Here is a 23341-nt window from a genome sequence, read left to right as displayed (position 1 = left end):
AACAAAGGAAAGGAAATGGAAAAAAAAAAATCAGAGGAAACTTGCCCCTTGCCCTGGCCCCTGGCAAGGCTGACGTTAAAGTTAAGTGGAAGTCGAGCTGGAATAAGATGGGGCCGCTATATAAAGTTGAACTAGGCATCTGGGGCCCTCGCTAAATCTTTTTGGCCTCGACGGCGGCAACCCCAGCCTCCCTGCTGTCGTCCCCCGCCTCTGGGACTGAGCAGGGAAGCTCACGTTAGTGGCAGCCAAGGAGAGGGGCCGGCCGTGCCAGGACTAAAGAGGGAGGGGAGGGGAAAAAGCAAGTTTCGCCCACCCCACGTTCGGGCGGAGGGGCGGGAGCAGCGCGTCCGGGCCGGGCGGAGCAGTGTCTTGGGCTCTGTGCATCTCTTCGGGAGCGGCGCGGGAAGGATGCTGGTCCGCAGGGGCGCGCCCGCGGGGCGCGGGATGTCGCGGGGCTGGACCGCGCTCTGCTTCCTGAGTCTGCTGAGTGAGTATGGGCCGCGCGCCCGGCCCTCCCGACTTGGCGGCGGGGAGGGTGGATGCTGTCCCGGAGGCTCAGCGCGCAGAGCCGAGTAACTCGGAGGGAAGGGACCCCTGCCCCAATCCACACCCCCACGCCCACGGCAGCGCCTGGCTTTGGTGGGGCGGGGACCGCTCGATCTCAGCCCAATGGAGACCGGCGGCTCACCTGGGAATCGGTGGGGGTGGGACGCGACGGGAAGGCGACCACACCGTGAGAGTGAACGAGCCCAGGTGTAAACCGGGCAGCCAGCCCGAGGCTTCCCAGAGTCAGACAATGCGACACGCTCGAATTGTCTCTAAAATAAAGTGCTTTGAAGATGCCAGTGTCTCTTCACGTTGCCAAAGGTGCGGAGGGCAGAGTTAGAGCCAGAACCAGGAGAGGGGAGGAAGGGAAGCAAGAAAGTTTTGAGGCTGATGGTTGATGCAGAAAGCCGCGACCTGAGTGGGTTTCTAGGAAGAGAGCCCTTGCGCCCGCCAACCGCTAGGACAGGGGGAGTCAGAGCTGGACGTTCAAGGAACCAGAGCAAAGCCAATCTGGTACCGGGCCCCAGGTCCGAGGCCCAGGAGGCCCAGGAGGCAGGCTGAGTTAGGTGTCCAGGGGAGTTTGGAATGAAGAACAGTCCGTAAAAATGTTCTTGCTTTTAAGATCGTAAAGCTAAGTTACAACTCCCTCTTCTGACACCTACACCCGTTGCACTGGTGGATGGAGTCTGTTCCGGGCCTGGCCCCCTTTCCCCACCACAACCCCTTGCCCTGGCACAAACTCAGATTTGTTACAATTGGGAATTTTCTTCCCTGCCCCTCTCCAAGTTCTAAAACTAGTGGAGAGGTCTGCAGACTGGTGGCCACCACCCCTCTGCTCAGCCACCCATACCCTTACTTCTTAAGCTCTTGCTCTTACTTTGGTTTAAAAAAAAATAGTAGGCATCCAATAAATATTCTTAATTGCTTTCATTTGGGGAGAACATTCTCCATTTCATCTCCTTGCTCTTAGAAGGTTTTAAACATTCTAAGTTGTTCTCCTTTGTGCTCAAGATTTTGCTTCCAGGCCTCCAGGGCTCCCAATTCCCTATTCTTGCTACATCCTAGAGGCCACCCACCATGGCCCCAGAGAGTGACCTGGGCCAGCCAGCTAGGCCTCTTTGCTCTCAGTCTCCTCCGCTGTCCCCCTTTGGGTCCACCCAGTCAAAGAGAGACTCTGGGACGGATGGAAGCTCTAAGTTAGGCCCTGGGTTGACCTGTTAGGCAGCCCCAGACATGCCCTTTGGGACAGGGAAAAAACTGTCACTAAGGTGTTGAAGCCCTAGAATGGGGAACTGCCCAGGGGTCTAGCCTGCGACCTCACAACCCAGTGAGTTGACCAGCAGCTCAGATTCCTATCCAATGCTCCAGTCTCCTTTGGCTACACAGCTCATGATGACCTGGTCCTGGGCCGAGTGAGGCCCACCCTTTTCTTATTTCCTCAGCTGGCTGGTCTCAGTCTCGCCTTGGCCTGCAGCAGTGAGGATGGGGAGAGCAATTTAACCTCTGCAGAACCTTGGGCAGATACATAAGAATTTCAGTATCTCTGCTTTGAGGATGAAGGGTGGGGCCTGGGTCTCTATTCTCCATCGTGCCAGACTGCTCTGTCCAATTCGTAGCTTTATGCCTTCCCTGAGAGCTTTCTAGGGCTTGTTTTTATTTAACACTAGGAGTTGTTTTCTGTTGCATAGTGGAGTAAATGAAATGACTGCCTTGAAATACTCACAAAGGGGCATTGCAGAAATTCCTCTCTGACCCTGGCAAAGAGCTTTGTTCTGGGAAGGACTCTTTTCTGTAAGAAGTTGGCCTGGGGATGGTACAGCAGCCAACCCAAAGTAGACCTTCTTTGTTGGAGGTGAGGTGGCTCTGCGTGGTGACCAGAGGCAGGGTGGGGGCTGAGAGGCCACCAGGCAGCATTGCCACTCACCAGCTGCGAAGAGAAATCTTTCAGGTAATTAGGGAACCCCATCTGTCAGGCCCAGGGTATCTGTTTCCAAGCCCTCCTCGGCCTGTCCTTCCTCTTGCCCTGATAAGTCCCACCCCCCAGTCCCACCCCTTCACATTCCTCTTCTTCCTTTGGGTCCTTCGTGCCTGCTGACCCCACACCCATATCCTGTCTGGGGCTACATGTAAGAGGGGAAAAAGAAAAAGGAAAAGAATTTTATCAGATATTTTCCAGAGGGGAGAGGACTCCACCCTTTGAATCCCTGCCACATAGTGACCAAGAAAGAGCAGCCTTGGGACCTCTGACTAATTCAGTGGTCCCCAGTGCTCCCCCTTGTAGGGCCAAACCAATTGGCACAACCTTTGCAAACGCAAGTCTTTAGCAGCATTCCTGTTTAACTGATAAAATGCGCCTGGGCATCTTTTTCTTATCCTTTTGGCTCCACCTCCTGGGCCTCTTCCTTCACTTGTCTTCATTGCCTTCCTTCTCTGAGTCTTTGTCTCCAAAATCTTAGGGGCAAGGAGCACCAATGTGCCACAGATAAACTCAGGCGCACAGCCTTGCAAAAACAAACCAGAGGGAGGAACAAATTCCACTTCTTACCATCTCACTGCCCGGTTTCCTTTAGAGCCTGGGCAGGAGGGCCTGGGCTTGCTTTCAGGGCTGGATAGTTACCCAGCTCCACCCTCAGGGTGCCTGGGCCTCCTTCTCCCATTGACTTTGCTGGATGTCACTAAATGGCCCTGAGTGTGGAGCACTGAAAATGTGAAGGTGTGGAAAAAGAACAAAACACCACCCTCCGAAAGAAAAATGCTCAGTTGCCAGGGTAGAATTTCCATATTTTTCTGGGCTTTGACTTCTCTAATGAGAACATTCTCTTCCTTCCTCAGCTAAGAAATAAAAACACAGGAGCTACAATTTTTAGTCCCAAGGGCTCTTGACTTTGCTAAGGAGAAAGACACATGCGTCTTGGGAGAATGTGATACGCACGAATAGGGATGTAGACCAAGGTGTACTTCTAGGACCTACACTCCGGAGCCCACCAGAATGAATCACGCCCCTTTGGACATAAAGGAAAAGATGTCTGGCTTAACTGGGAAGTCTTCTTCTGATTTAAGGGGGGGGGGAACCCCAAAGAACCCACAATTGATACCTTCTAGGGGAGCAACCTCTCCAGATAGCCAGCTCCATTGTTTAAGAAAATGCCTTAATGAGTCTTTGGGTAAGAAAACCTAGACCCCTGGACAAACCTTTGAGGTCCAAAGCAGACAGGCGGTTGAATTGCTGAGCATGAGAAAATAAAGTGGCACTTTGTATTTGATGGGCCCAAGAGACAAAAGACTATAGGACTCCAGAGCCCAGGAGAGCATAGAGAGAAGAGGGGAGGTACCCAGAGCAACAGGGAACAGTAGTGAGTAGAAGGTGGAAAAGACCTGGCTGGGAAAATTCCTTCCGGTGTGGCATGGCTGTTGAGCACAGGAATGTCTAGTAGTCCAAGAAGGTGCTGTTGTCTCTTCTGGGCTGGGCTGTAATCTCACCCTGTGATCTCCAGCTCACCAATATCCACAGCAAGGATGCTTCCTGAATGCTTCCAGGAAGGATGGGTGGCTCCCTATCTCTCAGAATTATTCATTCTAGTTTTTAGAAAACATAATCCCATGATGATAAGTTTTTCTTTGTATTGCAGTGAAATTAGCCTTTGTAAAACTTCTAGTCATTAATTCTAATTCTCTTCTTTGAACTCACAGAATTAATCTGATTTTTCTTGATTGCCAGCCTTAACAATCTTTCCAGTCTACCTCACTAGATTATAAGCTCCTTGAGGACGGGGTTTATTTAAACTCTAGTGACACACGTAACATCAGAAAAGAATCTTCTCTTAGTTTGTGCTCTGTTCCACACAGTGTCAAGCTTGGTCCTTTGCACATCATGGGTGCTTCGGAAAAATAAGAATGAATGAGTAAGTGAAGTCAATCTTGAAGAAAGGTATCTGTTCTCTCTCCCCAAATTCTTTTCTGGATCAAAGTTCAGCAATTTTTTTTTTTTCCAGTGAAAGGCCAGATAGAAAATCTTTCAGGCACTGAAATCCATTGTGGTCTCTGATATATGTTCTATTTTGTTTAATTTTACAACACTTTAACATATAGAAGCCAACCTGGGCTCACTGGTCAAACAACACACAGCTCCTGGGTGGGATTCGATCCACCAGAGGAAGTTGCCAACCCCTGATCTAGATGGAAAAACACTCAGCCCTCAACCATATGACTTAGTTTGTAGAACTTTTGTAATTCTGGTTATCTCCTCAGGGGCACTCCCTTGATTGAAAACATTCCCTCTTAAGAGATAGCGTTGAATGAGGTGGCCCTACCCGGAAGTGGTCAGCGTGAACAGGCCTGCTGCAGCTGCCTTTCACACCAAGCACTTATTGCGACGCTTGTGCTAAGGACCCTGAGTAATACAAACAATTGTGAGAGATGGTTCCGGCACTCAGGAAATCTGTAATGGAACAGAGGTGACAAGATCTATACTTAGGAAGCAGCATATATGATCTTGCGCCAGATAAGCCAGGCCGCGGTCTGATTACAGAGCCCAGGCTCTGTGTTTTGAGGGCCTCCTGTCTTCTTATCAACACAGACTGTGGGCTCCCAGCAGAGGCCGGCTTGTTCCTTCCTCCAAGTACTGCATCCCTTGGGATTAAGATACCCAGAATCTCTTCCAGCAGACTCCTCTTGCTTGTGCCGGGTGCTAGAACTTGAAAGGATGGGCAGAATGGGGCTGCCTGGCGAGGAGATCAGAAGACAGCCCCAACAAAGAGGAACATAAGAGGGTCTGTGAAAAACAAGACCGAGTATAGGAAAAACCAGTCTCCTAACGGACAGGGATTTAGGAGTTTCGGTAGCAGAACATCCTGGATCTCTGAGGGTTTGTAGAACTTCTTTAAAGACTAAAAGAATCTTCAATTGACTAATTGTAAGTAGAAATTTTTTAAAAATGTATATCTTATGTCTCTGCTTCCTTAGAGTACTGGAAAAAAAGAAAAAGGACTTTAACCTTCATGACTCAACATAATTCTGTTATGGTGCAACTTAGCAGCATCAGTAATGCTGCTGAAGGTGTACATGTTTATTTACTCCTACCGTAAGTGCTTCCAGACCAGTGTGCGTTTTCATGCTCGTGTCTGTCTTTCATTTATTGCTGTTTATTCATTTTCAGCTGTTGCTTCTCCCTATTGTTTGTTTTGTCTCTTTCTAAGTTTCAGCTTCAGTTAGGTTATCAGATAACCATGCTTGTTAGAATTGTGTGTAAAAGAAGAAAAACTCTCTGAAACAAGTACCTGTAGGTTAAATGCACCACTTTTGCAACGTGAGTTTTGGGACATCTATTTGGCTTCTTAGAATCTTCATTTCACTAACTTCCTGATACCCTGTCTCCTCCTTTTGTTCTAAGTTCATGAGTTGAGATCAAATAAGGTACCTAGGGTCAAATAGGGTACTTAGGGAGACACCATTAATAAAGATGGAGTGAGAAGTAAATAACAGAAGATAGCCTTTTGTTCAATTTTAAGTCATACTATAATGCTCTGTTGGGTTGGAGGTGAGGGCTGTTCCTCCAGTCTGGAGTGAAATGGAGCGGAGGTTTCACTGACTGTGTCTTAGAATCTGGTTGGTTGGTTGCCATGACTCCCATTCAGAGTTGGTGATCAGAAGCTCAGATAAGAGATCAACATTGGATGGTTTAAGGCCATCGGGTTTGGAGGGATAGGATTAAAAACAGATCTGTGGTCTTGATTCTTCTAAATGTCACACCTCCAAGACCTATCTCTTCATGGGAGCACTAGAAAGAGTGCACTAGGGACTCTGAAAATAAGGAAGTTCCTTATGGAACAGTCTCTAGGCTGCAGGGCCTAGGTCAGGATTGGTCCCCAGGGCTCTGCCAAAGTGGCCCCTTGCCCTACACCAGCTCATATGTACCCCGTTGCTTAAGCTGTTGCTCAGCCTTGGCTTCCTGCCCTCTCTCTTTATCCTGTTTCCCCAGGGTCTCCGAGGCTCACCCTAGGCTCAGGGACGTGAATCTGAGGTTGGGGGTCCCTTCTCATTGGCAGACAGATCCAGCAACCTGTCCCTCAGTTCTTGGCCAAGCGGTGGGTGGGAGGAGGTGGCTGCAGCCGGGAGCCCGACCCTAGTGGCTGGGTAGCTGGCCTGGGTCCGGGATTGCTTCACTCATCTGGAACAGGCACCTCTGTCCTCCAAACTTGCAGCGGGTCTCTGTTCACATCTGGAAAAGTTCAAAACTGTTTGTCTGGGTGAGGGAGGCCCTGGGGGAGGGGGATCAAAAGCGTGACATCACCTCAGCCAGGCCCAGCTTTCTTTGGGGAGAAAAGAGGGCTGGGCCAGGCTGGGCCAGATGGGATTCCCAGGAACTGATGTATTGGAGGGTGGAAGAAAAAGGCTGGGCAGGAAGAGTGATGTCAAGGAGAAGTTCCAGTGGTACCTTAAGAGGATAATCCTTCAAGTCCATGTCCAAATGTTCCCACCACCTGCCCCCTACACTGAGGTCATACCTTAGGGTCAGATTGCCCAGAGAGGCCTTAAATAGGCAAAAGAAGACTGGATCTGCTTCTCCATCTATTTTATTTTGACAACCTTCCCCCTACCCCTACACCTGAGCCAGACAGGAAGCCATCCTTTTCTCTCCAGAGTGTGGAAGATGTATCTGATTCTTAGCAGTTTGTACCCCCTGACCCTCTTGCTACTTCCACTCAAGAGTGAGCTAAACCTCAGTGCCCATTGCTCCTTGCCCCGTATGAGCCCGGGCCTTCCCTTTTGGCTAAAACCTTGGTGACCCAGGTTCCTATCTCCAAAATAGAGATAGTAACAGCCCTTGTTTCTCCAGCTCACCTGCCACACGATTTTAAGGTATGATTGTTGACTCACCATGAATGTCAGTCTACCTGCAGCAGGCTGGGTAGAGAGGCAGATGCGGGAGGCTGAGATTTGTCACCACCTTTAGGAGAAGCATTCTTGGCTTCAGGTTAATTGCCTTGAAACCAATGCCTAACTTCCGTCTGGATGCTGAGGGAAAGAAGAGGTGTCATTCTGTATTGCTCTGTACCTGGAAACCTCTGAAAAAAGATACACCTACATCTTAATCAGGAAAAGTCAGAGGCAAGCTTGAGGGTGGCTTAGGACCCTTAGGGGCCTTTCTCTGAGGATGGTACTGCTACGTGTGAACTCCGGATACCAAGGCTACCCCTAACATTTATAGGGCTCAAGCTAAGAGTACACTGGAGGCCCACAGACTCTATGTCTAAATACTTCAAAGTTGTAAGTCAGGCCTCCTAACTGGTAAATAAAATATCTTCTATCCTCTCACCTTGAAAAACATACCTTCTTGGCCACCTGGAAGGCCAGATTTGAATTTGGGCTTTGGCTCACACCGCAGGGGATCCTGCATGCATGCAAGGCTCACCTCGCCCACATGCTTAAGCCCTAACCCTTCTCCCTGCAAACAGCCACCCCTTGGGCCTGGGAGGCATACACCCTGGTTCTTCAGATCACCCTCAGAAGGATGGGCTGGGAGAAGAGGCCCATGTAAGTCCTCAAGTGAGCAAAGAGCTACGTGGGCAAGAAATCTAGGACTTCTGGTCCCCAATGTATGATCTACAAGAGATAGTACATCTCTGTTGGCCCCCTGGGCTCCTCATGGTTTGGGGAAGGGCAGGGCAAGACGAGGAACAGAATGTGGCCTTTAACGTGCAGGGTCCAGACAGGTAGCTTCTCCTTCCTGGGTCTAAGGATGGCACTGCTGGGGACCCTCGGAAACGTGGAAGGGTAAGGACCTGCAGGAAGATCTTCGAGAATAACTAGATCCAGGAACATTACGCTCTAGCAATTTAACATTTGTTATCTCATTGATTTTTCCCAACAATCCACACAAGGAATGACTCTCACTTTAAAGATGAGTAAACTGAGATACACACACACACATACACACATATACACACATTAAATTACATAGTTAAAACAAGTCTCAAAAAATTTAAAAATTAAAAACAATAAATTGCAGTTATTGACAGAGTTTGGACTGAGCTCTCGCACTTCCCACCACATTTGGTGAGAAACCAGGCCTTACCGTCTCTAGTCCCTCAGCTGGATTCCTAGGTCAGAAATTCCCAAAAGAAATCTTGGGATTGCTTGCTGCGGTTCCTCAGTGAAAGAGAAGCAGAACAGATTTGAAGGTCATGAAAGAATGAAGGGCTTTGGGAATGGGGAAGCTTAGGGAGGGTGGAAGGTATATCAGAGGGCTGCACAGAGATGCTGTGAACTTTGTGATTATTCCAAGAGTTAAGATATTGAATGGAGAGTGACAAAAAGAAAGAAGGATACATTAAAAAGGAAATGAAGGTGCATCCTTTCCCACGTGTTAGATCTTTGCCAAGAAATTGAGTCAGGTGATGCCACGAGGCTCCAGAATGATTTATGTCCTGATTTTTCTTCTTTGTTTCTCTATAGGCTCTGGGTTCACAAATGCAAACTTGACATCTGCTACCACAAAGCCATCTACCACAGGAACAGCAAGAATGTCTTTACCTGTTCCTACAAATACAACCAACCAGGAAACCACCACACCAAGTACTCGGAGAAGCACCAGCCTCTACACTGTCACTCAGGGCAGCAATGGGACCACAGCAGCCATCTCAGGTAAGAAGTGTTTGTCTCCTGAGGCCCCAGAAGGAGGCTGCTGGCACTTGGGTAAATCATCAGAAGGTTTGCAAGCAACCCCCACCCTCTATTTCCCCGACCGATGGAAACATACAAGCCCCTTGTAATAACCGCTTGGGCGTCATGCCTAGGGTGCCCTGAAGCAGTTCCAGACAATCCTTCCTATTGTGACAGCTTTCTCAAGTCAGCACCCTGGCAGCTGATCCTCATCAGTAATCTTCCTTGTATTTCTCAAGTTTAGCTTAGAGATAAAATCGGCATCCTTCTCTGATCTCTTCTAAGTGAAGCAAAGTGTGTCCAGGTTCAGACCGGGTGTCTGAATTCTGTAGGGTGAGCCAGTCTCCAGTTCAGTTTCAGAATCCTGAGGATACCGCTAATACATTCTGGATGATAGCTCTGGTTCCAAACAGCTGGCTGGAAATGAGTTCTGGTTTAAGGTAAGAGTTAGGACGTGAAATAACTTAACTTCCCAAATTCCCTTTTCTGGATGGAGGTCCATACCTATGTCAGTGAACTGAGATGTGTGTGTGTGTGTGTGTGTGTGTGTTTATGCAAGCATGCATGTATTCATACTTATGTTTTGGTCTCTTCCAGAGACTACAGTCAGTTTCACATCTACCTCTGGGATCACCTCAGTCACTGAAACCATGAACTCTTCTGTCCAGTCACAGACCTCTTTAGCCACCACAGTGTCTTCTACCTTCATCAGTTTTACAACTTCCGAGATGACCTTGAAGCCCAGCACATCATCTGGAAATATTTCTGATTCTCCGTACAACAGTACCAGCCCTGTGACATCTTACACTCGCCCTTATACCCCATCTACTCCTACCCCAAGTATCGTCAAGGTGAGTGAATTGGGCCAAAAATGACAGATTACCCCCTCACTGCATATGTATGCAAGCTCTCTCGTCCCCTTAACCTCTCCTTATGCCAACCAATGAGATTGGGGTCGTGTAGGTTAGCATGAAAAATGTGCAGCTTAAATACTGCTGGAAAGGATAGGAAGGGGAGGTGAGGGGTGGAGTTGGGCAGCAAGGCTGATCTGTGCCATGGGTACTGTATTTCTAGGGAGTGGAGAGTGAGAAGGATTTTCAGAGATCCATCCTGTACTCTTTGGTCCTTCCCAGTACCAATCGCTCTGGTCCTTGGCCAGGGTGTCACCTGACTTCAAGCATATTTGGAAACCATCCTCCACCTAATGGTATTGCTTTTCCCAGAATGTCTAAAGCGAGTACCATCTCCTCTGCGTGAGAGGGTTTGGCGGTGTGCCGGGGGTAGAGAGGCAGTGGGGAAGAGGCACACCAGGGATGCTGAGCTCAGTTGCTTGTCTCAGCCTTGGGGCCTGCGGCTGTCAACAGTTCTCAACAGGAAGGGTAGAAACTATGAAGGTATGGAGCCTGGGGACAGGCATGGAGAGCCTGCCTGGTTTCTATCTTTAAAGGAGGTAGAATAGAAATCTGGAGAGTCCCAGGGACCAGGAGGAAAATGAGTGTCACCAGAATCTGCCTGGACACCTCATTATCTGTTTAGAAGCGTGTAATTCACTGTAGAGAAAACAGCCCAAATGAGAAAAGATCCTCCTCTCTTCCATTTCTGCATGATCCAAGCCAATGTTTACCAAGATTGCAAATAGCTACTTGCCTGCAAGTTCTGGCTGGTAAGGAAAGTCTTGATTATCTGATGGGGAAAGGACGTGAATTGAAGGAAGAATATAACTGTTGAAAGTCTCTAGTCTCCTAACAAATTTTTCAATTTCCTTTTTCTAAAACCTCTTAAGAAAATATCTCACAGAAATCAAACCAAAAGAAGAGATGGGGAAGGATCAAGGGGCAAAGATCCTGGCTTCTTTACTTTGTTTTTGTTTTAATACAGGGAGAAGTCAAGTGTTCCCAAATCAAAGAAGTGAGATTGACCCTAGGTATCTGCCTGGAGCTAAATAAGACCTCCAGTTGTGTAAGTCAAACTCTCCCGCCTCTATTCCTCTCCCTCCCTCTCCCGCCACAATTCCTTCTGAACATCCTTAAGCTGTGTCTTGGACTGGACAGACTTGAGTTGGGGGGGGGTGCTTAGCATGGAAAGGTGACTTCCAATACTGAACTTTGGGTTTAGGGAGTGAGAGGCCCCATCTGGTGGACAAAGAAGGCAAAGACAATTTTATTTAAATTTAATTACTTTTCCCCACCCCTATTGTACATTTAATATATACATATTGTCAGATTTAAGTTTGCTTTTTATGTTAAGAAAGTCCTTCATGAAATGTAATGTAGTCACCTAAAACAGCAATTCATTTATTATTATTTGCATATAACTCTTTAATATACACATAGAATTTCTTTTGTTGTAACACTGCCTTTTCCATATACTATTTTCCCCAACATTATTTATCGAATGATCCTCTCCTCTATTTATTGGAGTGCTCACTGTAGTTTATATTATGTTTTTATATGTCATAGGGCATATTCTTCAGAGATATTTTATTTGTTCAGTTTGTCTTTTTTTTTTTTTTTTGCCTGTTTTAATCTTTTAAAATTATTATGCTTTTATATTACAGCACTTTTAGTATCCAGCCAAGCAGGTCTTTGCTCATTACACTGTAAAAATGTAAGGCATTTTTCATCTAATCTTTTAGAAAAACTTTAGAAACATCTTTTCAAGATGCAAAAAAGCACAAAACCGTTAAAATTTTAATTGGAATTGCTCTAAAATCCCTTTGAGTAATAACTTTCTGGTTTTCTCTGGCATTGTTCAGTATCTTCTTTTCTTAGTTTTTAAAGTATTCTTTCCTGTAGATTTTATGGATTTCTTTTAGGTTATTTATAATATAGATTTCCATGATACATTCCAACTGATTGTTGTTGCTGTATTAGAAAGTTCATTGAGTTTTTAATATTTATCTTGACTTTAGTCATTTTCTTTAACTTGCTCATTAATTACAAGAACTTTTTAGTTATTTGGTTATTTTCTGGTTTTAAGGTGAGCTATCACGTTATCTATCATAATATGCTGTTTTTCTCTTTGCTTTTAGTAGTGATGTCTCTTCTTTCAGTTTCATGTCTTATTGCATTTGTAAACTGTACAGCACAATGTAAATTTTTAATGATGATAGCAGACCTCCTTGCTTTGTTTCAGTAAATCCAATTTCCTGACAGTAAAAATTTCCTGAATGAAGGATAGGATCACAGGAAGAGTGGTATTTACTTATATAAAAAAAAAACATTTTCTTACAAGTTGGGAATTCATTTAAGGGAATCATGTATATGATGTGTGACATGCATAGACTGGAAAGAGCCTGAGTAAATCCTGTAGCGTGTAGAGGGTGTTAATATCTTATTTTGTCCATTCTGACTGTTGGTGTCTATGATTATCAGTTGGGTCTTTCTGAATCACAGTCCTTTTAAAATAGTACGTAAGAAAATTGTTTAACTGAAGACTTTAAAAAACAACAGAAATTTTGAAGACATAGGTGCACACAATGGAATCAACTACATGTAATTTACAAAACAGTTAACTTAAGCATGAATATGCAATGAACAAGTAAGAATCTGGATGTTTCTGATACTGATTTTCTACTCTATGCATTAAAAAAAATTTTTTTACCAAACACTTTGCTAATTATAACTAAGAAAAATGACCATCTTTTCTTTCTCTCTCTCTCTTTTTGTGTCATCTTGGTCGAGCCCTTATCTTCCTGAGTTTCACACTGCTCTGTGCCAGAATGCTAATTCTTTGTACAAACGATTTGGAGCTAATTGCAGAGGATTCATGCTAAGTGTCTGTCCATTGCTCTTCAAAGTTCACGTTTAACGAGGGTCATCATACAAAATAAGAGCTGGAAACTTAATGCTGCTCCAAAAATAACTCCTCTTACTGTGCTGCGCTCTCTTTCTCTGTGATGTCTTTACTGTCTAATCTATTTTGTACCACAGCTGAGAAGGTCTGCACTCTACTCTGAGATGTGGGGAGGATCTGTGAGTAGGGATGTGGAAAGACAGCAGCTCCTCCAGTCCCCTAAAGAAGGCTTCCGCCCTGTGCCTAATGAATCAACTCTGTGGTAGCACCCGGTGTCGGGCTACTGTGTCCCCAGTTCTACCACTGCTGTGGCTCCCCCTTTCTTCCTGAGGGCTCCTCTTCCCCAGCACCCAAGTAGCAGTGCCTCCTAAGGTGATTTTTTTCCCACTCAGTAATCCTAGTTCCAGAATTTTGGGCCACAGCTCTGGACTGTGTCCCAGATTCCTCTTCCTTGAGTCCTACCACATGCTTGTCTGACAATCGGTCTGTTCCAAAGGCTGTGAGTGATGTCGTGCCTCCCAACTTTCCTTAGGTTGCATTTGTATTTTTGGTGTCAGAGGGCCCCACGGCACTGGTTCTAGGATATGGGTTCCCCTAATATCCCATCCTTGTCATGCCCTCCCGTCTACTATGTTCCCATAACAGAAAGATGCATGCATTGTTCTCAGCTATCCAGACATGCGTTTTTGCACTGGTACATAGTGAGTACCCTCGCTGTTAGCTCTCACTTTGTGGATTACTTAGGTCTGTCTTCTGTACATGCATCCTATAGACACTGATATCCCAACTTCTCCCCTTCTGCTCCCCATCCTTCCTCTCCAGGCAGCAATTACCTATATCTAGGGTGCAGGGAGGTAATCCCACACTCTTGCTAAGCACCTGTTACCACATCTCAGAATTCTCATTAGCAGAATGTATCATCTGATGTGTGACATTCATTCTCTCTGCTGGACCATCGGGTCAATTTAGTTTTTGTGGTTGTGGTTTCCCAAATAGTTTCCAAATGAGATGACTCTATTCTCTTATGCTATACCGATTTGTCCAGGGAAAGCGACCAAGAAGTTGTTTTAATGGTGGTAAAATTTACACATAAGATAAAATTCACTGCCTTCACCATTTTTAAGTGTACAGTTCCGTAGTGTTAAGTATATTCACACTGTTGTACAATCGACCTTCAGAACTTTTTTCATCTCCTAGAACTGAAACTCTATACCCATTAAAAAACTCCCTGTCCCCTCTCCTCCCTGCCTCTGGCAACTACTCTTCTACTTTCTGCTTCTATGAATTTGATCTTTCCAGGTACCTCATGTGAGTAGAATCATATACTGCTTGTCTTTTTGTGACTGGCTTATATCGCTTAGCATAATGTCCTCAAGGTTCATCCATGTGGTAGCAGGTGTCAGAATTTCCTTCCTTTTTAAGGCTGAACAATTGTGTGTTCGTACCCCATTTTGTTTATCCATTCATCCACCAATGGACACTTAGGGTGCTTCCACCTTTTGGCGATTGTTAATAATACTGTTATGAATGTGGCTGTACAAATCTCTCTTCAACACTCTGATTTTATTTCTTTTTGAGTATATACCCAGAAGTGGAATTGCTAGATCATATAATAGTGCTATTTTTAAAAATTTGAGGAATTGCCGTACTGTCTTCCACGGCAACTGGCTGCACCATTTTCTATTCCTTCCCACAAGGTATAAGGGTTCCAGTTTCTCCACGTCCTCACCAACACTTGTTATTTTCTTTTTTTTTTTTTTTTTTGATAGTAGCCATCTTAATTGGTGTGTGGTGGTACCTCATTGTGCTTTTGACTGGCATTTCCTAATGATTAACGACATTGAGCATCTTTTCAGGTGCTGACGGACCATTTGCACGTCTTCTTTGGAGAAATCTCTATTCAAGTCATTTGCCCACGAGTTCGTTTTTCAGAGCTGCCTTTCTTTAGAACCACGTGTGTTTATGTGCAGAGGCTGTATTTACTCAGCTAACTCACATCCCCCATTGACTTCATCTGAGGCAGGCTGCCTCCAGCCTCCAGACCATACCCCCAAGCCCACGCCTTCCCTGCTCTCTGCCCAAACACTAAAGATCAGCTTCTATGCAGAAAAAATAACTTACAGGTGGAGGACTGATGAAGACAGTGTATTTTCTGGAAAGAGCCTGAGATCTGGGGGACAACCTCGCTTCTCATCTCTGGTCAGATGCCCACTTGTGTGACTTGTAGCGGGTCCTTTAATGATTCCAGTCTCTATCTGAAAATAGAGTTTACCTGCATTGTCATACTCACACTGAAGCTGATAAAATTATTGAAAGGGAGGGAGGAAAAGAGAGAGAGAGGCGACTGATCCTAGAAACTCAACATTGGGAAATATCTTAAAGGTTGTTTAGAAAAATACTTGTCCCTCTCTCCCCCCCACTCCAGTGCTTAATGTGTTTCTTTAGCATGTTGAATCTTTGCAAAGTCTGAGACTGTTACTCTAGCAAGGTTAGGTGGTTTTATTACTATGGTTATTATTTTTACAAAATAACATGTACCAGCAGATGTAGTTAGGGGTCCACAAATCTGATTCTCATGAGCAAAATGCTGAAGCTGTGGCTTCCTCCTGCCCACTCTCCCATGATGTCTGCCCACTGGCTCTCAGGGGGCAGGATGTTTATTTCAAGCATCCGGAGAAGCATTGTGCTTTGTTCAGGATCCACCTGCTCCTCTCCGGGCCCAAACACAATTCACTGATGCTGCTGGGTTCCAGAGTGGGAGGCTGGCCACTGCTATTCCCTTGAATTGAGTCCAGGAAACAACACAAGGGGCGGAGGGACCTTGTGTGGAAGCCAAGCCATTTGGGACATTAGGATGAACAACAATTCTCTGAGTTCTTATTTGTTTGGTGCTCTGGTTAGTGCAGACTGGGTTCAAAATTATGTCATGTACCCCCTACTCCCGCCACTGAGAGGTCTTACAGTCTGGTCAGAGAGAAATGACAATTAGCAGTTAGGCAGAATATGATTAAACATCAAAAAAGTGGATTCTAGAGGATATGGTAGATAAGGTGTTGCTATTATTAAGAATAATAGTAACACCTGCCATTTCTCCAGCCCATTTGGTTCTAAACACTTTGCTGGGCACTCTTCCTACAACCGCTCTTCAGCCACCACCACGACCAAGGAACCTGCCCTCACACTAGTTGCCTGACATGCAAAGAATCTAGCAAATAGCAGAGCAAGGGCTGCTTCCCAATCTGATGGAAGCAGGACTGGCTTCCTGGAGGAGGTGAGACGTGAGCTGAGTCTTGAAGGATGGAAATCCAAGGGAGAAGGAAGTGCTCTTCATGCTCCTGGCATCCAGGGCTGTGAAGGTGTCAGGCTGTCACTTGGCTGGGCTTCCTGGCGATGGTGCCCCTACTCCAAAGGCCTCTCCCCACCAGCTTCTCCTGTAAACAGTCTACTCATAACTCAAGGGCTATTTCACGATGTGTCTGATAACCCCAAACCAGATGTGGGCTCACCCTCCTCTGAATGTCCAAAGCACTTGGCTGTACTTTTCTTGTGACACATACCAGGTAACTAGGTCTGTCACCTCGTGGTCTCTTGGTGCCTCAGTTTCTCCATCTATAAAATGGGGAGGATGAGACTACCCATCTCCTAGGGTTGTGTGAGGCCAACCAGAGTCCCCGTGCCTAAAGCACTCAGAACAGTGCCTGAGACACAGGCAGCGTCCATTGTCTTTGCTATGCACACTGACAGCTCGGACCATGTAGAGTTCATAGCTTCTCCCCACCCCCACCCCCAGACACAACCCACGTGACACATGCAAGAGGATTTCACAGCGTCTCATAGTCAGGTCCTGACAGACGTCTCAACAGCTGGATCTGGCTGGGGTAGAGATTCTCTGGACTCAGCAGACCGAGGAGGTGCTGCTTTGTTTGGCTCGTTTCGACTGTGCCGGAGCCCAGTCCCACTGCCTCTCTCAGGAAGGAGACACATTTCAACCACTCAACCTTCAGAAGCTCAGAGTCCTCCAGGCAGGGGTTTCCCTCCTCCTCATGCAGAAGGCGAGGTACTCGGGAGCGTGTGATGTTCACGAGAAGGCAATGGAAGTCTCTCCAAGGGGAGCTGGGCCCAGGGAGGAGGGGACCACTGAGCACATGCAATGTGGTTCCATCCACATGTGAAGAACCTCCATCCAAGGACTTCCTTGGAAACCTGCATAATCTAGCCCTTTCCTGAGGGGTGGAGCCACAGAGGCCTGAAAATTCACTTCTCTGTCCCCCTGGCTCTCGGGGACCTTCTGAGGTTACCCTTGGACTCATCTCTCTGTGATCAGGAGGTTTGCTAGCCCTGCTCTCTGGCCTGACCAAAGCCTCGAATTCCAGCTGGCAGAAGGAAGCTGGGACGTGAATCCAATCCTGACCTTGCCTGTGCCGGAGCAAAGGAGCCTGGGGTTTCCTCCCTGGGGCCACAGCACTAGGAAAACACCCAGGCTGCGCTCCAAGCCGGGAGGGGCCCTCTGGCCTCGCCCCGAGGAGCAGTCCTGCTTCACAAACAGGAAGCTTTCTCCTCCACGGAGGATCTGTCCTGAGGGCCCTCGCACGCCCCACAGATCTCCCCCCACCGGAAAGCTGTCAAAGCCGGCCAGGCATTTCCTCCTCCGCCATCTGCCATCCGGACAGAGGAGGGAGTCTTGGTTTCGGTTCCTTTCCTGTGTAGGGTCGGGGGCCGCTCCGACTGGAGGCTGCTGGGATGAATCCTGGGAGGCCTGAGAACAGGGTGCTGGACGGGTCCAGCCAGTGCTTCCAATTCATCCTTTCTGGGACTCTGATCATTGAGGACCAGTCAGCAACCTGGAGCAATCTGTGTCCTTCATATAAAACTGAGTTCCATGTTATTAATGGGAAAAGGGAATGGAAGACTAGACAAAAAACACCACTTCAGGGTGAGCCGTGCTTTTTGTGAGACCCTCTGGAGAGTGAGAGGGAAGGGACGGAGGACCCCATGGAATCTGTAGTCATAGATTTGTCCTCTGCTCCTCACCTCCCTTGGCTTTTCCTCCAATATTTGGGGCTATTGGAACCTGTAAACAAAAGATTTTCTCTTCATTAGTATTGCACTATTAATACTTTCTGTTACTGGCAATTTCTTTTGAATTTACTCTGAATAGTGTATGTGTACATAGGCCATCCTTAAGTAAGAAAGTATTTCCCAAATTTGTTCTCTGGCATCTCATAGTGCCGCTAATAGAGAAATACTTTGGTCCTGGAAGATTTTGGACTTTTTTTCTTATTGTGTTTTTGCACATCTATAGACTGCAGGATTTTTTTTTTTCGGTTGGAATTTTAGGGAAAAAAAGATTCTTCTCGTTAAGAGGATAATAGAATAACTTTAAGCAGAATTATTGCCTGACACTCTGGAGGCAACTCAGGGTGTACCAGTGCCCTCATGTCCTGCTCCCCATCTTCCTCTGTCATCCCAGGAGGAGTTTAAGAAGGACAAGGGAGAAAAGCTAATGCAAATCCTGTGTGGGAAGGAGCAGGCCGGGGCTGGGGCCGGGGTGTGCTCCACGCTGCTTGTCCAGTCTGAGGTGAAACCTCACTGCCTGCTGCTGGTCTTGGCCAACAGAACAGGTAAGGGGCACACCTGTCTTTGGGTCCAGGGAGGGGGAGGGGCTAAAGCGAGAGGAGGCTGGGTAGAAGCCAGGCATCATAGCTCAGAGAGCACAGGGGCTGGGGAGCGGGGCTGTGCCGACTTTGGGAGAGACCCTCTGAGGTGGACTCTGCTCACCATCAGAGCGTCTTCTAGGACAGCATTGGAGGGTGGAGCAGGATGAGCTGCTCCAGCCGCTAGATTCAGCAACCCTTGTTTCTAATTCTAGAACTTTCCAGCAAGCTCCAACTTCTGGAAAAGCACCAGTCTGACCTGAGTGAGGTAAGTTTTCTGAGATGATGGTTCTCGGAGGATTGCTGGGTCAGGGGAGTTCACTGGAGCAGGGTAGAGAGGAATTAATTATCTTCTCCAGACCGGCCCTTCCAGCCTCTCTGTCCATCTCCAACAGTTTTCAGACATCCATGTTTGAAACAAAATTACACAATGCAGCTTAGGAGATGTCAGCCTTCATTCTTATTTAGAAAATCCCTGAGGTCCGTGTCTGCTTGGGTTTATTTGCTGTGGGTCACACACAGGAGTTGAGCGTGGGTTCCTCTTCTAGAACCTACATTCCACAAATGACAGACACTCTTTTCTGTGTCTTCTCTTCAAGCTGGGCATCCAAGACTTCAGAGAGCAAGATGTCAGGAGCCACCAGAGCTATTCCCAAAGTACCTTGATTGCACTGGTCACCTCGGGGATTCTGCTGGCTGTCTTGGGCATCACCGGCTATTTCCTGATGAACCGTCGAAGCTGGAGCCCTACAGGAGAAAGGCTGGTCAGTTCTGGGGTCCAGGGCAAAGGAAATGAGAGATAGGTCTCCTGGGGAGGTCCATGAAAGTCATGGAGTAGGGAGGAGAGACATCGGACAAGGTGTTTCTGTGCCCATGCATAGGAATACACGTGGTGTCTTTCTGGGTGAGCACCTTACTGTACCCGTGCGTGAGTCAGAACAGCATGTAGCAGGCTGGGGAGGAGGCACTAACCGGGGCCCTGCTCCCCGTGATAGCAGATGGTTCATGTCATCCATTTATTACTTCCCCTGGGCTAGTTTAGCTGGGTACAAACCAGAACAGATTTGTTCTAAATTTGCCACTAAGTTGCAAGCATATTAAACGCCCACGGGCACCAACTGGCTCCCAAGAAGGGGACACATGGAAGGAAAAGCTACACTTGAAGTGTTCTGGATGAGGGAAGACAAGGCCAGGGTTTGACTCTCAGCCTTTGGCCCATGACCTCCTCTAGGGAGGTTATTCCACCCTGGGGGCTGCCCGGTGTCTGGCGGGAGCTGGCTCGGGAGGTGCCTCGGCCCGGTCAGGTGCCTTTCCTCTGTCCTTTCCCCTCTAGGAGCTGGAACCCTGACTGGTCTCCGGGAAGAAAGGAGTCTGCACAGGCAGCTGCAACCCACCCACCTCCTCCTGCTCCCTTCCCCCACCCCCATCTTGCTTCCCTGCTTACCAGATAATGCTCCTTTATTTATACACCATCTAGGGTGAAGACCCTTATTACACGGAGAATGGTGGAGGCCAGAGCTATAGCTCGGGTCCTGAGGCCTCCCCTGAGGCTCAGGGAAAGGCCAGTGTGAATCCAGGGGCTCAGGAGAACGGGACCGGCCAGGCCACCTCCAGAAACGGTCATTCAGCGAGACAACACGTGGTGGCTGATACTGAACTGTGACTCGGCCGGGCGGGGCGAAGCTGGGCAAGGCCTGCGGGAGGAGCCCCTCCCCGCGTCTGAGCAAGGGCTGCCGCGGTGCTGGAGGAGCCACCCCTTACCTGAGACCCCTTTCCCTCCACACACACCCTCGGGAAGCCGTCCCCGGGCCCCTGCACTGTGCCGCCTAGGGGAGAGGCAGGTCACATCTGCCCTTTACACACTCAGCTCCCTGAATCAGACTCTGGGCTACTTTGAAGAAAGATGTGACGGGGAAAGTCAAGGTGCAGAGATACTCCTCGGGTCCCTTCTCTCACCCTCCTCTCTGCCTCCTTACAGGCACTCCCAGGGGAAGCATGGGCTTTTCTGGGCTACCATTTCCTCCCAGGAGGGTTTGCCTTTTGCTGTTTCTGCCTTATATTTTCTTTCCCTACTGTAGGAAAACTAAAGCAGCCCGTTGCCCTTGCCCCTCTCTAAGGCACTGTGGATTCGATCACCAGATTCCCTCTTGTTCTCCAAATTCCCCAGACTTCCCCTGCCCCCTGCCTCTGTGGACAGAGATGTGCATAGCTTTCTGGCTGAGCTTGGAACTGGGCTCCAAGTTTTAGAACAAAGTCCTGTGTCTGTGTGTTTGGGGGACAGGGTGAGGGTGGGTGGACACACGTGTTCCCCCCAGAGCGGCAGATGGGACAGGACCCACAGCTCCGTCCTGGTCTCGGAGGGGCCGCACGGACCCCTGTGGGTCAGAGCAGACAGGACCGTGGGGCCAGATCTCTGAGCCACGCCTGTTGACCTACGCTCTTCAGAGGGAGCCTCTTGCTCCGAGGCTAGGTCCTGGCCTTAACCTCTGTCTCCATGGCTTCCTCCCTCCTCTCCCTGACTCCTGGGTTGAGCTGTGGCCTCAGTCCCCCAGCAGACTCCTTACTGTCTCTGCCTCCCCCACCCTGACCCCTCTTACTTCTCTGCACCTCTGGGCCCCTGGACATCTCCAGAGGACCCTCACCACAAGCTACTCTGTGAGCGACCCAGGTTCTCATTTTTGTTTTTTTCTGGAGGGGTGAACAGGGATCCTGGTTTCAATGACGGCTGGAAATAGAACTTTCCAGAGATAGGAAGATGGGTTGGGTTTTTTTTTTCTGAATAAAAAGTAGCGTGTGTAAATACTGTAATTAAAGTGACATATTGGAACACATCTGTTCTGTGGCTCTGTCCAGGAGACCTGGCCGGATTGTGCAGCTATGTGATTGGAGGGGCTAGCCGGGGAGAAGTGGGACCATCTCAGGGGACATAGGTACCAGCCAAGACGCCACCCTTTGCCTAAGTCTGCTGAGTACCCCCCTCTCTGGGGGCCACAGGGGTGCTCACAGGGAAGCTCACATTTCCAGTGGCAGAAGGAAAGCAGACAGAATGCAGCACGGCCTTCAGGAGGGAGGGGGATGGTACCGAGGACTAGAAGCTACACCCTTCGGGAACACCTTTCTGAGAAGAGGCACGTTTTGGTCACAGCAAGCAACAGATGCCAAACAAAGGGAAGGAGCCAGGGCCCTTCGCCCTCTGTTATTGCACCATCCCCACCCCCAAGCTAGGGGGCAGAACATTGTGGGAACTTCTTTCTAGAGACCTGGCCACCGACTCCTGGAGGCCATGCTTTCCACCTCTGCATTAAGATAGCAGCCTAACTGCAAAAGCATCTGTAACCATCCCCCTGCCCCACCTCCTCCAAGAGCCCAGACACCCCACCTCCATCCCAGACCAGAGGAAGTGGGGGAGGGAGCCCTGCCGGACACTCTGAGGAGCTTCAGGAAACACTCCCAAGTATGTCAACAGTGGCAGCAGCAGTTAGAGCCAAACAAAGGACCCTTCCATTCTTATCTGGCCAGAGCCAGACCTTTCCCCTTGGCACCCCCCCCCACTCCCCACTTCCCCCTCATTTCTCTTCAACTGCTCTAACCGGAGCTTCCTCCCCAGGACTCAGGGGAGACAGAGGGAGGAGATCTCGAGGTTTCTCTCCAAGGTGATGGCTGGGGGGTTGGAGAAAGGCAAGATGGTAATGAGGAAGAGAAGTCAGGTTGCCCTCCATCTGGTCCCACATCCGACCACAAGAGTGATCGGAAGAGGGTCTCGCCAGGTAGGGCTGGCAGGGAGATGGGTGGTACAGGGTGCAGAATCCCCCAGGGAAACAAGGGAGGAGGAGAAAGGGCAGCTGGGTCTTTGAACCGCCTCCAGCCTCAGGTCCAGCAGCTTCTAATAGTACATTACCCTGAGTTTGTCAGAGTGTGTAGACTTTGGGAGGAAGAGGTGCATGTGTGCATGTGTGCGTGCGTGCTTGCGTGTGTGTGTGTGTGTGTGTGTGTGTGTGTGTTTAGGGGGTAGGGTGGGGTGGCGACTGGTTCTTTTTGAGGCTGGACAGCTTGCCTTGAAGGACTCGCTGCTTTCCTGAAAATCAAACTTTCCCACCTCTGGCCTGAACATCCTGGTGCGGCAATGGCTCCACCTGCTGGCCACACTGGGCTCCTACCGCCCAGCTTCAGTTGCATTGCCTCCATGTTGCTTTCTTTCCCTGGCTGCCCCGCCCTTCAACAGCGAGGTCCAGTTGATCCCACACATGAGGCTCATTTAAATATAGAAAGTCACTTCTGGAGGAGCCTTGAAGGATGCACTCAACTCGATTCCCTATGGTATAGATGAAAATAAACTAAGGTCCTGGGAGGTGATGTGGCTTGCCCAAATCACCTGGAATTCAGGTGCCCTGAATCCAAAGCTTTCCCCACTCCTCGGCCAGCTCCTCAGGGTTCCTCCAGTTGGCTGCCCTGAAGCTGGCAAAGGCAGTGTCAGGGTAGATGCAGGGCTTCGCCTCTGGAGCATTTCATCCATGCGTGCTCTTCCAGGCCTGGGTAGCCAAGCAGGTCCTGGAATCTTAGCTTCCTCTGTGGTGCCTGCAGTCAGCTCTGAAGAATTAACCCTGGAATATTACATAGTTCATTATGGAAGGCATATCTTCTGCCAGACTTTCATCTATCCTTTCACGGATAAATAAGAGTGTCCC

At 48.4% G+C, this 23341-nt stretch overlaps 1 protein-coding gene across 2 annotated transcripts; it reads left to right on the top strand.

The window, feature by feature from the left end:
• Positions 1-357: 357 nt before the first annotated feature.
• On the top strand, positions 358-21483 carry CD34 (CD34 molecule). Of its 2 annotated transcripts, none has more exons than XM_031438653.2 (8): positions 358-487; positions 9001-9189; positions 9805-10058; positions 11086-11166; positions 18473-18623; positions 18872-18924; positions 19256-19420; positions 19990-20319. In XM_031438653.2, exons 1-8 carry the CDS (start codon positions 409-411, stop codon positions 20002-20004), a joined length of 987 nt encoding a protein of 328 aa, XP_031294513.2. In that variant the 5' UTR covers positions 358-408; the 3' UTR covers positions 20005-20319. The 2 variants fall into 2 exon arrangements, with proteins under 2 accessions (XP_031294513.2, XP_010991231.2); XM_010992929.3 differs by having other exon boundaries at positions 360-487; positions 20134-21483.
• The last annotated feature ends 1858 nt before the right edge of the window (positions 21484-23341 follow it).

This window comes from Camelus dromedarius, chromosome 21 (assembly GCF_036321535.1).
Source record: "Camelus dromedarius isolate mCamDro1 chromosome 21, mCamDro1.pat, whole genome shotgun sequence".
Lineage (NCBI taxonomy): Eukaryota > Metazoa > Chordata > Mammalia > Artiodactyla > Camelidae > Camelus > Camelus dromedarius.
This window is presented reverse-complemented; position numbering and strand designations above follow the sequence as displayed.